The sequence below is a fragment of the Apiospora marii genome (genome assembly GCF_038362585.1).
Source record: "Apiospora marii strain CBS 49790 chromosome Unknown utg000005l_segment0_segment0, whole genome shotgun sequence".
NCBI classification, from domain to species: domain Eukaryota; kingdom Fungi; phylum Ascomycota; class Sordariomycetes; order Amphisphaeriales; family Apiosporaceae; genus Apiospora; species Apiospora marii.
In genome coordinates this window covers 4,189,931-4,205,451 of record NW_027117377.1, presented here as the reverse complement: position 1 = coordinate 4,205,451, position 15,521 = coordinate 4,189,931, and the positions used below count along the sequence as shown (strand labels likewise).

General features: G+C 52.0%; 7 protein-coding genes across 7 annotated transcripts; 5 read left to right on the top strand and 2 right to left on the bottom strand.

Moving 5' to 3' along the window:
* Positions 1-149: 149 nt before the first annotated feature.
* On the top strand, positions 150-3,503 carry PG985_009183 (uncharacterized protein; the record flags this gene model as incomplete). The annotated part of the gene is made up of 5 exons (XM_066828951.1): positions 150-258; positions 309-357; positions 413-457; positions 515-3,127; positions 3,179-3,503. The coding sequence occupies 5 exons, from the start codon at positions 150-152 to the stop codon at positions 3,501-3,503; spliced, it is 3,141 nt and encodes a 1,046-aa protein (XP_066683863.1).
* Positions 3,504-4,199: 696 nt separating this feature from the next.
* PG985_009182 (uncharacterized protein) lies at positions 4,200-5,774 on the top strand (the record flags this gene model as incomplete). Its single annotated transcript, XM_066828950.1, has 3 exons — positions 4,200-4,334; positions 4,543-5,076; positions 5,127-5,774. 3 exons carry the CDS (start codon positions 4,200-4,202, stop codon positions 5,772-5,774), a joined length of 1,317 nt encoding a protein of 438 aa, XP_066683862.1.
* A 354-nt stretch (positions 5,775-6,128) lies between these two features.
* Positions 6,129-6,344, bottom strand: PG985_009181 (uncharacterized protein; the record flags this gene model as incomplete). The annotated part of the gene is made up of 1 exon (XM_066828949.1): positions 6,129-6,344. The coding sequence occupies one exon, from the start codon at positions 6,342-6,344 to the stop codon at positions 6,129-6,131; it is 216 nt and encodes a 71-aa protein (XP_066683861.1).
* Positions 6,345-7,327: 983 nt separating this feature from the next.
* On the top strand, positions 7,328-8,734 carry PG985_009180 (mitochondrial 37S ribosomal protein uS5m; the record flags this gene model as incomplete). Its single annotated transcript, XM_066828948.1, has 2 exons — positions 7,328-8,456; positions 8,514-8,734. The coding sequence occupies 2 exons, from the start codon at positions 7,328-7,330 to the stop codon at positions 8,732-8,734; spliced, it is 1,350 nt and encodes a 449-aa protein (XP_066683860.1).
* Positions 8,735-9,319: 585 nt separating this feature from the next.
* Positions 9,320-9,693, bottom strand: PG985_009179 (DASH complex subunit Dad3-domain-containing protein; the record flags this gene model as incomplete). Its single annotated transcript, XM_066828947.1, has 2 exons — positions 9,320-9,499; positions 9,589-9,693. 2 exons carry the CDS (start codon positions 9,691-9,693, stop codon positions 9,320-9,322), a joined length of 285 nt encoding a protein of 94 aa, XP_066683859.1.
* A 718-nt stretch (positions 9,694-10,411) lies between these two features.
* PG985_009178 (uncharacterized protein) lies at positions 10,412-11,893 on the top strand (the record flags this gene model as incomplete). The annotated part of the gene is made up of 1 exon (XM_066828946.1): positions 10,412-11,893. One exon carries the CDS (start codon positions 10,412-10,414, stop codon positions 11,891-11,893), a length of 1,482 nt encoding a protein of 493 aa, XP_066683858.1.
* Positions 11,894-14,123: 2,230 nt separating this feature from the next.
* Positions 14,124-15,443, top strand: PG985_009177 (uncharacterized protein; the record flags this gene model as incomplete). The annotated part of the gene is made up of 5 exons (XM_066828945.1): positions 14,124-14,505; positions 14,629-14,779; positions 14,850-14,953; positions 15,014-15,192; positions 15,255-15,443. The coding sequence occupies 5 exons, from the start codon at positions 14,124-14,126 to the stop codon at positions 15,441-15,443; spliced, it is 1,005 nt and encodes a 334-aa protein (XP_066683857.1).
* Positions 15,444-15,521: the final 78 nt, after the last annotated feature.

Below are 15,521 nucleotides of genomic sequence, written 5' to 3'. Positions count from 1 at the left end.
CGTTCCTAGACTTAAGGTACTTTCAGTGTCCGGAATTGTCGACCCGTGCGTACATTGCTGACCATTTGGTCTACACAACTTCAACAAGTTCGTTCTTTTCTCTGGATCACAGGAATTGTTGTACACAAGAGCCCAAGATACAGGCGAGGATGTCTGACATTCGCTCATTCTTTGGCCCCAAGGGCGGCGCTGCGCCGAAGCCTGCCCCAAAACCTGCCCCGAAGAAAGCCGAGGAGGATACCTCGAAACGACGAGGCAGTGAGTTTCTAGGAGTTCCGATGACAATTATCTTCTAACATGTGTCACAGAGGCTCGCAAGGTGGTCGAGGAAGACAGTGACGATGAAGTGGTCCCAGAGTAAGCCTGCTCAACCGGCCTGCGTATTATACCAAAGCTAAATTACGTGCAACAGACCCAAGAAGCCCGCTACTCGATCTACGCCGAGAAAGAAGGCAGCGTGAGTCTCTAAGCCCATAAATTTGCGTGGCGGAGTGCATATCTGATACCGTTACAGCGAGAAGGACGTCAAGGGCACTGAGACCACAGCCAGCGAGTACTTTGCCTCCAGTAAGACCAAACCCAAGCCTGCCGCCAAGCCTGCCGCAAAGGCCGAGGCAAAATCCGTCCCCGAGGTGAAGGCAGAAGTTCGAGCGAGCCCAAGGAACAAGAAGGCGGCTGCAAACATCAAGGAGGAGCCCGCGCCAGCCAAAAAGACACGCGGTGCTACCTTCAAGCGATACGACATGGATGATGATGAGGATGCTTTCATGGACGACGACGACGGCGAGGGTGGAGACGATATCTTCGCAGCCGACGTCAAGAGCCGCAGCAAGAGAAAGAACGACGATTATGTCGAGGAAGAGAGCGAGGAAGAATTCCTTCCCAAGTCGAAACGACTTGCATCCCGTACCAAGCGTGAAGCAGACGACGAAGATGACAAGCCCATCGTCACTAAATCAACAAAGACAGCCACTACTAGCAAGAAGAGAAAGACGCCCGAGGCAGAATCCGACGAAGATGAAGAGCCTGTTTCGAAGAAACCGGCTCCGAAGAAACCCAGAGCGCCGAGAGCTAAGAAGGAAGCCGAGCCCGAAGACACAAGTATACAAGCTATTCTTGATGATATTCCCACCGTCAGGCCACCCACGCCACCTCCAAAGGACCCGAACGTCAAATTTGATTGGAGAAAAGGTCAAGCCGGTGCTGGCAATGCCGGTCCTCCTCCTAACCCCACCGACGACTTGCCCGAGGGCGAAGAAGACTGTCTCACTGGCTTGACCTTCGTCTTCACTGGTCAGCTGACTGGCATCGCTCGTGAGGAAGCTCAGGAACTGGTGAAACGATACGGCGGTAAGGTGACAGGCCAACCGAGCAGCAAGACGAGCTATGTCGTGCTTGGTGCTGACGCAGGGCCAAGCAAGCTGGCCAAGATCAAGGCCAACGGCATCAAGACGATTGATGAGAATGGTCTTTTCGAACTAATCCGCCGCCTGCCGGCTGGCGGTGGCTCAGGGAAAGCTGCAGAAAAGGTGCGAGAGAAGCGCCAGAAGGAGGAGGAAAAGATTAAACAACAAGCGGCCGAGATGGAACGTGAGGAGAAGGCGCGTAAGCTCGAGGCAGAGAAGGCACGAAAACTGGCCACTGCTCGTGGTGTGACCGGCCCAGCTCCTGCTGCAGCAGCCCCGGCCGCCCAGCTTTGGACTTCTAAGTATGCGCCAACACAGCCTCAACACATCTGTGGAAACAAGGCAGCCGTCGAAAAGATTCAAAAGTGGCTGAGAGATTGGGCCAAGTCGCGCAAGTACGACTTCCAGAAGCGAGGTGCAGACGGCCTGGGAGGATATCGAGCTGTGATTCTGTCCGGCCCTCCAGGCATTGGCAAAACCACCGCAGCCCACCTTGCAGCCAAACTAGAAGGTTTTGACGTCCTGGAACAGAATGCGAGTGACACAAGAAGTAAAAAGATGGTCGAGTCAGGAGTCAGCGAGGTCATGAACAACACTTCGCTGGCCGGGTACTTTGCCGGCGATGGGAAGAAAGTCGACAAGCAAAAGAAGAATACGGTGTTGATCATGGACGAGGTCGATGGTATGTCGGCTGGTGATCGTGGTGGTGTCGGTGCTCTCGCCAAATTCTGCAAGAAGACCGAGGTCCCGATGATCCTCATCTGCAACGAGCGAAGACTACCCAAGATGAAGCCATTCGACTTTGTGGCACTCGACATCCCGTTCCGTCGACCTACGATTGAGCAGATTCGGTCTCGGATGATGACTGTCAGCCACCGAGAAGGCCTGAAGTTGACCCCGCAAGTCCTTGACGCACTCATTGAAGGCAGTAACCGGGATATTCGACAGATTATTAACATGATGTCCACTATCAAGTTGGACCAGACTTCCATGGATTTCGACCAGAGCAAAGACATGTCGAAGGCTTGGGAGAAATCTGTCGTACTAAAACCATGGGACATCTGCCAGAAGATGCTTGGAGGAGGCCTTTTCTCACCAGCAAGCAAGTCCACTCTTAATGACAAGATCCAGCTTTACTTCAACGACCACGAGTTCAGCTATCTGATGATCCAGGAGAATTACCTCAAAGCGAAGCCAGCTCTGCTAGGCGGCGGCCACAAGCGAGAGCAGGATCTGAAAGCCCTGGAGCTTATGGATAAAGCTGCCGAAAGCATTAGCGACGGCGACCTGGTCGACCGCATGATCCATGGGCCACAGCAGCACTGGAGTCTGATGCCCACGCACGCCGTTTTCAGTACGGTGCGCCCTGCAAGCTTTGTCGCTGGGTCACTCATGGGCTCTACGTTTACCTCGTGGCTTGGAAACAACAGCAAGTTTGGAAAGCTCGGCAGATACACTCGCGAGATTCATTCGCACATGCGTCTTAAATCCTCGGGAGATGCCAACGAGGTCCGACAGCAGTATCTTCCTGTTCTGTGGTCACAGATTGTCAATCGCCTCCAAGTGGAAGGAAAGGAGGCCGCTGATGAGGTGATTGATCTAATGGACAGTTACTTTCTTACTAGAGAAGACTTCGATTCCATCAAGGAACTCGGAGTCGGCCCTCAGGATGAAAGTCATGTCAACATCGATACACAGGCCAAGGCTGCGTTCACTCGATTGTAAGTCATTTTCGGACACCCTATACGAATTTTGCACTAACAATTTTGCAGGTTTAACTCAAGATCGCATCCTGTCCCCTTTATGAAAGCCAGTAACATAACCGAGCCGAAGAAGGTAGCCAAGGACGTACCGGACTTAGAAGAGGCTATTGAAGAGGAATATGAAGGGGAAGCCGAGCCGGCTGAAGCCAATGATGATGAAGGTGACATCACAAAGGACAAATACATCAAACAGCCCAAGGCGAAACCTAAGCGCGCCACCAAGAAATCCGCCAAAGCAGCAAAGGACGACGGCGATGAGGATGAAGATGTGAAGCCCGCCAAGGGTAAGGGCAGGGCCAAGGCCGCCACCTCCAAGAGCAAGGCGAAGAAATGAGACCCAGGATGGTATGAGACTGCATTATTTTAGTTTTGCATGATGAGGAGGATGTCGCACTGTATTTCTACTAGACTAGCCCATGGTTCAATCAGGGCCCGATTGGGTTGAGATTACTTGCAAAGAGGCAGTCCCTGAGTCTCGTTAGGCTCAACGACAGTGGCCGACTACTAAAGACAACATTTAATACAGACAAAGAACAGACCCGTACTGGTTCTAGCGTAGAGATCCTGAAAGACTGTGTGTATCTTATGTGCGATGGCACCGGGATAAGGGTAAATAGGTGTGCAATCGTGAATTCAATATGCCTACTCTTGCGATGATCGGGCAACCCCTATACACCGGATTTTTTCAGTTGACCATCAATTGATCGTATGAGCATTCACTTCTACCTAGAAATCAAACGACTTGGAAGCTTAGCGAGCGTTTGGGCACCCGACCGAAGTCAGAACGGATACTTACTTGCAAGGGAAGTCACGACAGGATGGGCCCACCCTCCAAATGCATTCCGTCCAGGGGCAGCAATGTGCCTTCCTTCCTTGGCCGATATGTGAAAACTTAATGAAATTTCTAACCGCAGTAGCTTATAATTCTTTGACAAACCCGAAATGATTTTACCATCTTCTGGACTTGCCCGAGTATCCCCCGTAGCCAAGCATCGCAGGGAAACGCTGCTTGTGCCTGCATCATCTTGGCATGGCCAATCCTTTGGATCTTGATGAATTTGTGCTCTCTGTTCCTCCTGACGGACTATCGTTATCCGTAGCCTCCTATCTCTTTCTTGCTGACCAATTCGACCCTGAACTTGATCTGATGGGTGTTCATAAGCATGTGAGGTCGGGGCAACTATGGATTATTCCGTCAACGATACTTCTACAGATGGTTGTTCGCATAGAAGGTACAGCATTAGCCGAGCCGGATTCAAGCGATGAACTCCTAGAATTCCTTGCCGAGTCAATATGTCAATCGCCTGTCAGCTGAGCTCCGAATCCCCTTCCGTTGGTATACGCCCTAGTCTTTTGTTGCTGACCAAGTACAGCTGTGGTTGTCCCTCGGGCTTTCTGCGGTATGCACGAGTGTCGACTACGATACTGATGACGGTGAACGCCCAAGCATCTGCCTCGAAGTAGACCATCCCGACAAGGCGTCTTCGTTGCTTTCGCCCCCTGGAGCAGTCACAACATCGATAGAGGGGCTCGTCTGTCATCTAGATTACCGCGCTATCGCCAATGGCGGTCGAGAGCGTCCAGTCGATTCAGTGACGCAGAAAAACGCGGGAAAGGTCAGGCATTCCCATGGTACCCGAAGCCAAACACGGTCCATGTCTGACCGATCAAGGTCTAACGAAGACGCCGGAATGGAAGCCGAAGACTCGGACGGCCTGCCGGATACTCAGGACGATATCGATGACACGATCCGCCGCCGCCGCACATGCACGGCCCAGTTGACCGTTGCGGCACTGTATAGGATGATAGGGGTCAAACCCAGATTCTTTGGAGTACAAGGAATAACTCCAATACCACCCACACTTCTTGATATAGCCCCAGCAATGTGGAACGCACACTATATGCAGGTCAGTATACGCTTTCACATCGGGCGGTCACATACTCATTCTTAGAACAGCTGATTCGGCATCATTCCCGGCAATTGCCTCTGATTGCCGATATAATTGAGAATGCCGGTACATGGCGGGGAACCCTACGAGAAAAAGTTGCAGACCTTTGCAACGATATTGACGAAGAGCCTCCTGAAGATGCTGGAACGGACTCGATTCAACAATACAACTCATTACACGGGCATTTGTGGACACTGCTGAGATCGAACATGATGAACAATTTCCATATCCAGTCTGCTGCAAGAAAAGCACACGACGAGCTGGAAGCTACTGCAGACGAGTTCTTTTCAGACGATGCATTTTCATTGCCGCCAGGGGATGAAAGAGATGAGATACTTGATTATGGATTCGACGATTGGGAACAAGATGAGACTCAGCAAGCCACATATTGGGCTATGCAATCAGAACATGACTTAAGCGACTATGAGCCAGCCGACGTAGAGGACAATTCTGGCCCAGCATCGACAGGTCAAACCATGCATCCAAGCGCATCTGCCCAAGAGTACATTGCTGATGGGATGGAGAATGAATCAGCATATCCGGACTCAGAAGGTCCTTACGACGATATGGTTTATGATGATATCAATCCGGGCCACCTACACGTAAGGGAACATCATCCGCAGTTGAGACATTTCAGCCGAAATCAAGAAGCATAGATGGAGGGTTATACTGGTTCAAATTGAGAATCTCATATATACGAGAAGTTTTGTGACGTATTATAAGTGCCAGAAGCAGCCCGCCAGCAAAGCCGCTTCGAAACGGCCAGGAAACCTGTTTGATAAGCCAAATCTCCAACTTCCGCGGCTCAGGAAATGAGCCTCATCATCCACCACATCGGCCCCATATAGTGAAAAGCCCTGTTGTCTGAATTTGTTGTTGGCTGTGTTGTATAATCGGGAGGCATTCCCCAGAGGGAGCTTGGACGGCTCGCTGCATTGAGAGGAGTCCAAATCGCACCGCGCTTCGATCCCGTCTAGCGCTGAAAGAAGAAACCCAGGTTGGGTAACTCCTTATTTCTTGGCCGGCGCCTTCTTTTTCTCCTTCTTCTTCAATTGTTCTGGCTTCAGCGTCGCATGGTGGATATACCAGATCAGAGTGCATTCGAGAATGATAGCAACGAGAGCGATCAACAGGATGGTGAACAGAATGGGTTGATCGTTCAAGACAGCAACGGCTTCTGGGGTGGCGCCGATCTTGAGAAACCAGTCGAATTGTCCGGGAGCCATGGCGACGATATATTAGGTGCGGATGCGGGTGTAGGTGTGGGTGTATGCGACGTTCCTGACGTTTTTGCCTAGCGAGTGGAAAGAAATGGGTATCAAGGCGACGGAGGCTCGAACGTGTGAAGAGAAAGGACGGTAACTCGAGAAATGAATGAAGATAGTGCACCAGTCACAAGCAGAAGAAGATAAGATGGGTTTACGGGCGAAGAAACAATGTGAAAGGAAGGAGGGTGGGAAAAAAGTATTGCACTGGCAAGTCCTTCAATAGAAACCCCAGCCAGGAACATCAGACTTGAGGCTCCCGCATCAGAAACGGCAAGCAGGGACAACTAAGCCTGGTTCGGTATCAGGGCGACAAATCGTGGGCCACGATCCCGGCGGAACTCCTGTTTCAAGACTGCAGCAGAGTTGAGTGCAACTGCGCCGTGCTGCTGATTGGCTGGGGCCTGCCTAAGTAATGGTTCGACGAACCGGCGCATAGTGGGCTCGTAGGCTCGAACACACATCACATACAGATTGGCCGTCATCCCCGGGTGGAGGCAACGCCTCGAGGGCCTGCAAACGACACAATGAATTGATGGGCGGCCATGTCTGTTACTGTGAGATCGGAAGTCCAATTGCTGATCGGTGTCGGGTATTCATTCCTACTTGACATCTCGGTAAGTCGGGATGGATGTCCCTTGTCTGAAAAGCCCCCCGGTCAAAGTTAGGCTTTTAGCGGCATCAACTGCTAACTGCCCAGCCAATACGGTAACAGCAGCTGTCCTAGAACGGTCCAAGCTCAAAGAGGCCGTAACCTAAAGGTACCTCCACTGAAAGACAGCTTTCGGCGGAACAGTATATCCGCTTAGCTACTCCAAAAAATTGTCGAGACCCGTTTAATGGAGCAGCCAAATCCCACGCGAGCGACGCAAGCAGCCACATCCCACCAATAAGCCATTGAAACGCACCCTGGGCGTCTTTTTCTGCTTCACCCAGACGATGCGATGAGTGTGGCACGCCCAGCAAGATGTCTGCTTTCGAAGCGCTTCGCCGCTGCGCTCAAGCCGGCAACGCCAACATGCAATGCCGCCTTCCACAGCTCGGCGCGAGTAGAGGCCCGGAAGAAGCAGCGCTTCCAGAGCATACGGGCTGAGGAGATGGGATTGACGTCGTCCGAGAAGGTCCAGAAATTCACCGAAGAAAATTTCCAGCCCTACACCCCGGAGGAAATCGAGGTTCTGAAGAAGCACTATTCGCCGGAACAAATGGAGGCTCTCCAGGCCGGTGAGGCTGCCATTGACCCCAAGGATCTGACGATACAAGGTCGTCTCCGAAGAGACCCTTACGCGATACCATACCTCGACGATTTCAGCCGGTTGGCACCCACAGTCGACAGGCGCCCCAAGAAACACAGCTCGCCAGATTTCACCAAGATACGATGGCTCAGCGAGAACGAATTTGTGAACGACATTCAAAGGTTCGCCAAGGAGACCGATGCCCCTCAGGCGAAGGCCTGGATGGAAGGCAAGCTGAACGATCCGACACTCAGCGAAGAACAGAAGGAGTGGGTCAAGGGGCAACTGGCCAAAGTGACCGCCCAGGCTGATAGGGCGAAGGCCCTGGAGGGAAAGCAGGGTGACGCTGAGGGCTTGGACTTGCTTTTCGAGCGCTCCATGTTGAATGACGACAATGCGCCTTCGGATACCGCGTTGGCACCTAGCCTGGGCAAGGACATTCCCGGCATATCGGGCATCTACCAGAACCCCATTGACCCCGAGGACCAAGGTCTTGACGATGAGGGTATCTACCAGGATCTGAAGAGGCGAACTGGTCTTTCAGTCAGAGAGATGCTGGATCTCACCGTGAAGATTCTGGTAGTACGTATGGTTCACAACCAGACCCGTCTGGGAAAGATCCGAAGCGTTTGGGTGCTGGCAATTGCCGGTAACGGAAACGGACGTCTGGGTATTGGTGAGGCCAAGTCGGTGGAGAACGGCGCCGCGGTACAGAAGGCGAAACTGCTTGCCATCCGGAACATGAAGCCGGTCCCCAGGTACGAGGACCGTACGATTTTTGGATCCGTAACGACCAAGTTCGGAGGCACCATCGTCAAACTGGACGCCCGCCCTCCTGGTAAGTTTAAACACCTCATCTCCGTATCTGGGTCTATCTACTAACGTCTATTGCAAGGATTTGGTCTCCGCGCCTCCGCTCGTTTCTTCGAGATGTTCCGCGCATGCGGCATCCACGATATCGCTGCCAAGATGCCCCGATCGAGGAACCCCATGAACTCGGTCAAGGCTTGCTTCGAGGCTCTGACCAACCAGAAAGACCCTAACGAAATTGCCATTGGACGTGGTAAGAAGCTCGTCGATGTACGCAAAGTGTACTTTGGTGGCAATGTGTTATAGTCAGTCAACCCAGGCATAGCCGGCGTCGGGATGTATAATTGTACCAATACTGTAGACAATGACCAAACCGTATAAATCCTGCCCCACAGCTTCAAGACGGTTGGGCGGGTTCAACAATCCCTGTATTGACAACATCGTGGATGGGCATGGCCCAGCCTATACGCACTTTCCTGCGCGAAACTGACTTGGGTTGCTATTCTGTATATGAACATCGTCCTCTATGGGTATCTTTACGCCTTCCAGGCGCATCTCATTGTATTCATGATCTCATCTTCTTCGTGGTATGATTTGCCTCTATGGGGTTTATGCAACTTTCAAAAGGCAATAGGGGTGGCTACTCGAGAGCCCGAGCGACGGGGCAACAATGCTTGTTGTTGATCCTTCCAACACCCCTATTGCCTTTGGAACGATGCACAACTTGGCGAGAAGTACGCAAGAAAACTTGCCTACCACCAAAAGGCATAGTTGCATGCTCCTCCTGCCTTGACGGTTGTCGTCTCTTCCCCACCCTTTCCTCATTTCCCACCAAGGACTTGGTCGCCTGTGTGCATGTGTATTGGGTATAGATAGGTTTTTACCATCGCATCAGTGCTGGCCAGCGTTGCCCTGCTGCTGGTCCCAGCCGATCTCCTGCTGCAGCACGATGCTGTAGACGCTCGCCTTGAGCAGGGTGAAGACCAGGCTGGTCTTGCGCTCGAGCTCGCGGAGCCCGTCGAGAATCTCGGTCGTGGGCTGCGAGGCCATGGTGTCGAGCACAGTTGCGAGCTGTGTGGAAATCAATTAGCTACCAGCTCTCCCTTCCTTGTTCGATCGATCAATTGACAAGGCAAGACGGGCATATAAGAAGATCGTACATTCTTCATGTTCTCGGCCAGGCGCTCGTACTCCTCGAGCACCTCCTGCTCGAGCGGCGAGAGCTCCGGCGGCGCGAGGAGCGGGTTCGTGGTCGGCGCGTCCATTGTGGTGGTGGGTGTTATGGCTGGGCTCGCTTCTTCGCTGATGACATGGGTTGTGGATGGCGGCGCGGGCTTCAATTGCTGAAATTCGCGATCTGCTTGATTGATAGTGGGGGACGCGCATGGGAGGTGCTGGCAGGTAGGTTGGTTTAGAGGATGCGGTCCCACTTTGGCGATAGGTACTTAGGTACTTGCGTATATAAGTGAGGTCGTCCTCGTGGGATGCTGCATGTACGACCTGAGCTCTGGACTCTGGATAAACATACGTCAACGTGAATCGTTCCCTATATGAAATCCACCTGGTTGAATGAACTGCTATTTTTAAAGTGTTAGAGCCAGTAAGATTGATGCAATATAGGAGTTCTTAAGGTACAACAATGAGCAAATTTGGGAGCAGTGTTCTCAGGCATCCCACCACCTCCCCAATAGTTATTATAATAATTTGCAGTTATTGTGTCTCTCCCACATAGCTTAACTACAATGGATACGAACTTTCAGAGCTTTATTGTTCTTGCTTTCCCACTATTAGAAGCTCAATTCACCTTCTGGGGTGGTCACTTGGGTGTCAAACAGAGACTTTTGACCGACCCAGGTACGCCACGCTCATTTTCGAGTCAATTGGTCTTCTTGGTGTACACATCATATTTTTACCCATTACTTGCAGATCTCACTTGTGTCATAATTCATCAGTTGCCGTTGCTAAACAAACCTCAACTCGACCATGGCATCGGTAAGCCCCGTGTCGAGAGATGGCTTTGCCTTTGCTAACGGCGATCTGTACGCCGAGGCATCGGGCCATAATCGCCATCGCCGCGCCACTTTGGCCGAGCTGGAAACTCACTTCAGGTCGGGAAGCGAGAAGGATCACCCGGCACACTGGTTCGAGGCCCAGCTTCTTCATTACGGCCTACCGCCCTCCAAGACCAAGGCCGTGGCCCGCATGCGGCTTTTCGACGCCGTCAACAAGGCTAACGGCGGCTTGAAAGTACCTGCGCACATATCCAAGCTTGAGAGCGAGCTCAAGAAGGAGTGGACTAAGCTCGATCGGGAGGCTAAGAAAGCTTTCAAGAGCGGTGCTACTGCTGCTGGCACCAGCGCAAGACTGTCGGGAACGAAAAGAAAGGCGGAGGAGAATGTGGATGTTACAGTCAACGTCGGTGGTATCAATATCACCGTCTCCAAGGGCACCAGCACCTCGACAGCTCAAGATGGAACCAAGAGGGCCAAGACTACCGCTGCTGCTCTGCAGCCTGCCACCCCCAAGCAATATGTGGAGGACAAGGCATCGTTGTACAGACCCAAGACTGGCATGCCAAAGCCAAAGACAGCCCCGAGCCCCATCAGTACGCGGACACACATGGAAGACCCGGCACCACAGGGCCGTAAGATGCAGACTGCCCGCAAGTTTGCCCACAAACCCGTCGTCGTACTGAGTGATGATTCGGGTGACGACAATCGCAATATTTCTCCGCGCCGTATGCAGACTGCTCGCAAGTTCAGTCATCATCCTGTCGGTGCTCTAGGTCATGGCTATAGCAGCGGACCTGTGGATAGATATAACGAGCCGCCTCCACCTTACACTGAGCATGCCAGTTTCGACTATTCGGGGCCTCAACGCATTATTTCCGAGTCCTCCAGTTCTGGTTCCTCTAGCGCTGTTTCCTCCAGCTCCGATCAATCCAGTCCCCGATACCGCACCGCTGAACGCACCAGCTCCCAGCGATCTAGCTCTGACGACAGCAGCCCAGTACGCCTGGAGTCTCTAGGCTTGCTGAATGGCCGCTACGGCATCTCTTGTCCCTATGTATCCGAACAGTGGCCGCGCTATGGCGAAGACTTCGAGCTTGTGCTCACACTCGCCGGCAGGAACCTCTGGGGCAACTTCAACCTCGGCGTCATCCGGGGCGTGTTCTTCCTCGACGAACGCCCCTATCGATCTTCGCACAACGAGCTGTCGTTCATCTGGCGCGGCCGCGAGGACGAGGGCCCTATCATCTACGGGAACTCCAACCGCGGCCGGATCAAGTTCTTGGGCGGTGGCCGTGTCGAGGGACGCCTTGACTACCAGGGTATCGAATTCTACGGCGAGCGCCTGCCGGGTCAGTCTATGACAAGCGATATCAGTCCGCGAGAGATGGAGCGGGAGTTCGAGGGCTTCAACGAAGACGATTATGACAGGGAGAGCCGGGCTCGATGGCGTTGAAGCGGATTTGGCTTGTCTCTTGTTCGGCTAGGTGCCATTGGCTTTTACGGACGGGTGTGAGCATGAAGTTGCTGCCGTCTTCTTGGAGATTCCATGAAGACAGCTTGCACACTCAACTTGGGGAATCGTTGGCTTGTACATGTAGGTAGTCGGTCATGTATGCATGGCCAAGCCCTAGGGCTTTGCTCACTCGGTTTCTTCTAGTGTCATAGAAGCCTGCCTTTCTTTGATGCCATGGCTAGGTGGCTAGGTAAACTCAATAGACATTATGTAAAATCTGATACTGGCCAAATTGCAGCATTCTCTCCGGGCATTGGGCTGTGTCATGTTCAAGCCCCCCTTCTACTGTCTACTGCTGCCTTAGAGCATTTTCGTGTGCATATGGGTGCCATCGCAAGTCACCTAGGAACCCGATGAGGCTGGCATATATGTTAAATTCATTCTATCAAAATCATTAATTCCGAGCTGGCCACATCTTTTTCATTTGGATCGCGACTTGGCATCTCTGCCATTGGAGGTCACGTCATGCCAGCCTTTGCTGGTGAACTCAAGGTACTCGTCCCAGGAGGGTGGGCTGACTATTGAAATAGGAAAAAACTTCTGCCGTTTCTCGCTCTCTCTATATGAGAACTGTCGTCGGACAAGGTTAAGCTCCTGTCAATAGGCAATGCAAATGCAATGTAGCATCATTGCTTCCTCCTTCGAGAACCATCACCTTTATTTTCTCGCCGAACTATAACAAACAACACGGAGGTCAAGCTCCTGGCAATGTGAATACAATACAGCATCATTGCTCCCTTCACCGAAAGATAAACCATCACCTTTGTTCTCTCGCCGAACTATAACATACAACACCGAGTTATAATCAACCGCGTTTACTCCTCCCTCCCTTCTGTATTATGTAAAGAAGAATGTCTTTTATCTCAGCACTCTATAAACGAAGATTAAGTGACGAGGTTGGATTATCTGTTTCCCCTACAGAGCTGCCCCCAGATTAGATTAGAGTGATCACAGGGAGGTGTGCCTTCCAATCCGCAAAGACGTGGCCTACCAGCATGGCTGCAAAGGAAGGAAGGAAGTGACCCTGCCAAAAAATAACAACAGTTCTTGTAGACCGCGCTTGCCCTTTCAGTAATACGTACCCAAATCACTACCATTGACCGCAGCAAAAACTTGTGGTCTTGACCAACTGTTCACCACTGAGTGCACACCCACAGGCTTTCTGTCCACCACCGCAACAAGTTTCTTTCCCTCGGTTGATTGTTCTCCCATCCTCACTACATTTTGCTTCTGTGCCATAATCAAGCTTGTACTACATGCAACTGGCAATAAAGGTCACGTTTCCCTCATATACGCCGTCGCATTCGCGGTCGTCTCAGGTTCACTGTCGCCGCTGTATAAGCCTCATCTTCGGCCTCTCTTCTTCACCTCTCTCAACCCAGAATCTATCGCGGTGCCTTGCGCAAAGGTTTTCGGAGTCTCTACGGTCAGAAACTGAAAACGCATCTTGTTTTGTTCCATCTCGAGGCACCGAAACCATCCAGTTCACAGGCTTTTGCTGGCAACCGCAAGCGCTAGCCATTCCTTCTGTCGCGCCCTTTTTCTGCTAACTCAGTTTTGCCAGGCAACGAAGAAGTATTCACTGCTCTCTTTCAGTACTTCCGTCGCATCTTTACTTCCGTCACAACTTTTTGTCTAATACGCCGCGGCTTCTCTGTATATTCCAGCGCATCCTTTGAACCTGCGCGGTGATTTCTCTCTGCAGCAACTATCCTATACGCCGTCAACTTCACTTCCACACCACACACTACAGACTCTTTTCCGCTCTTCGACGTCGGATTCGATCGACGACAAGACTAATGATAAATTCGCGCTCGGTTAAGGCAAGTTATTGCGACCTCTGTGCGGCCAGATTTGCCTTGTTGAAGTTGGCCATATACCCTCCAGCAGTAAAAAGTACGCCTAAACAGGTTTGAGCAGGCAGCAACGGATTTGAGCTCTCATCTCTTCTACCTCGTTCTTGTCGACGGTGCTCCGCCAATAGGTATCCCACACCAATATTGGGATCGAGCATCTACTCCTCCGTGGCATACAGCTCCGTACCAGGCTTCCACATTCGCGAATCAAACACCTTATCAACGTCGATTTGCGACATCGATTGTGATTCGCCGATCTATACCCGGACACCCCCCTATCCATACTCTAACACTTGTGCCAAACTTACACGACAATGGCCATCATTGACGGAGTCAGTGCCATCGAGGTCACCATCTGGGTCGGTGGCCGGCCTGCTTTTGAATATGCTGATCCCGACCACTCCAACGAGGCCGGCGGACATGGTCCTAAGATGTCAAGCAAGTTCATCCAGTGCCGCAATGGCGAGGAGTTTAAGATCCATGTGCGCGTCAACTCCACCTATGACCATCAGCAGCCTGTGCCCCACACCCTGAACCTCGCCGCCTACATCGATGGCCAGTGGATTCGTGGCGAACTCTGCCGTGAGAACAATCTAAAGAACGGCCACTTCAGAGTCGACATCAAGGAACGAGTCGCTAGAACACGCGATGGCACTGTCGTTAAGCAAGCCTTTAAGTTTGCAGGGGTCACGACCAGTGAGTACAATTTCCCTCCTTGTTGTTACCACCAATCATGTTCCTTTTTCTGATTGGTACTTCTAGTTGATGATAACTGTAACTGGCGCACGGAGAACGAACGCGAGAAGGTTCGCGATTTAGGAGTCATTGAGCTCCGAGTCTTCAGGGTTGAGGAGTTGGGAAGCAGCAACTTCAGCAATGGCACTGACACTACAAGACTTGCTGAGGTTGCCGAGAAATCCTTGAAAGGCCGAGCCATTTCACATGGAACTCAGTTCAGCGATGATCAGACGTAAGTACCTATTGCCAATTCTCTTCTCGATAACATCTATCCAAGTCCAAGTATACTGATGATCTAAAAGGTCTCCTCCTGGCGCCGTCAACGTACCCCGCTACCGAGATGTCAAGCGCCTGTCCACTGACGCTGGCCCCCTTGCCATCTATCGGTTCGCCTACCGCTCAAGAGGTTAGTATATCTTCAATACAAGTGTCATATTGTTGAACTTACTGACATATTGCCTACCAGAGGGTCTCTACCAGGAGGCTATCATCACACAGGAGCAGAACGAGGCACTCAAGCAAGCTGAGGACGCTCGCCGCCGAGATTCCGCCCGTGCCCAGGCAACTTCCGCCGTCGCAGACAGAACCATACGACAATTGCGGGAGCAGGCGGTCGGTCGCCTCCGGGACCTCGGGGTTGAACCCGTAAGTAGACTCGTATAGTATACCTTCAAGTATTTGAGCGTATGATTAACAACAAGTTCTAGCGGAGATTCGTCGGCCACCGGGAGCGTGCCGCCCGCGCCCGCGCCAGCGCCCAGGGTGAGGAGCAACCTCGTTCTAACGGGGCCAAACACAACAAGAGAGAGCCTCCTGTGAAGGAGAATGGCTCGCCTGTCCCGGGTGAGTCGAAGAAGCGCAGAGTCGAGAAGGTCATCGACTTGACCTCTGACTGATACTTTTCTTTCTCGATTCTAGCTTATGGTCTTTCTTATTTCTAGCTTAAGGAAGGGTTTAAACGATATTAACCCCCG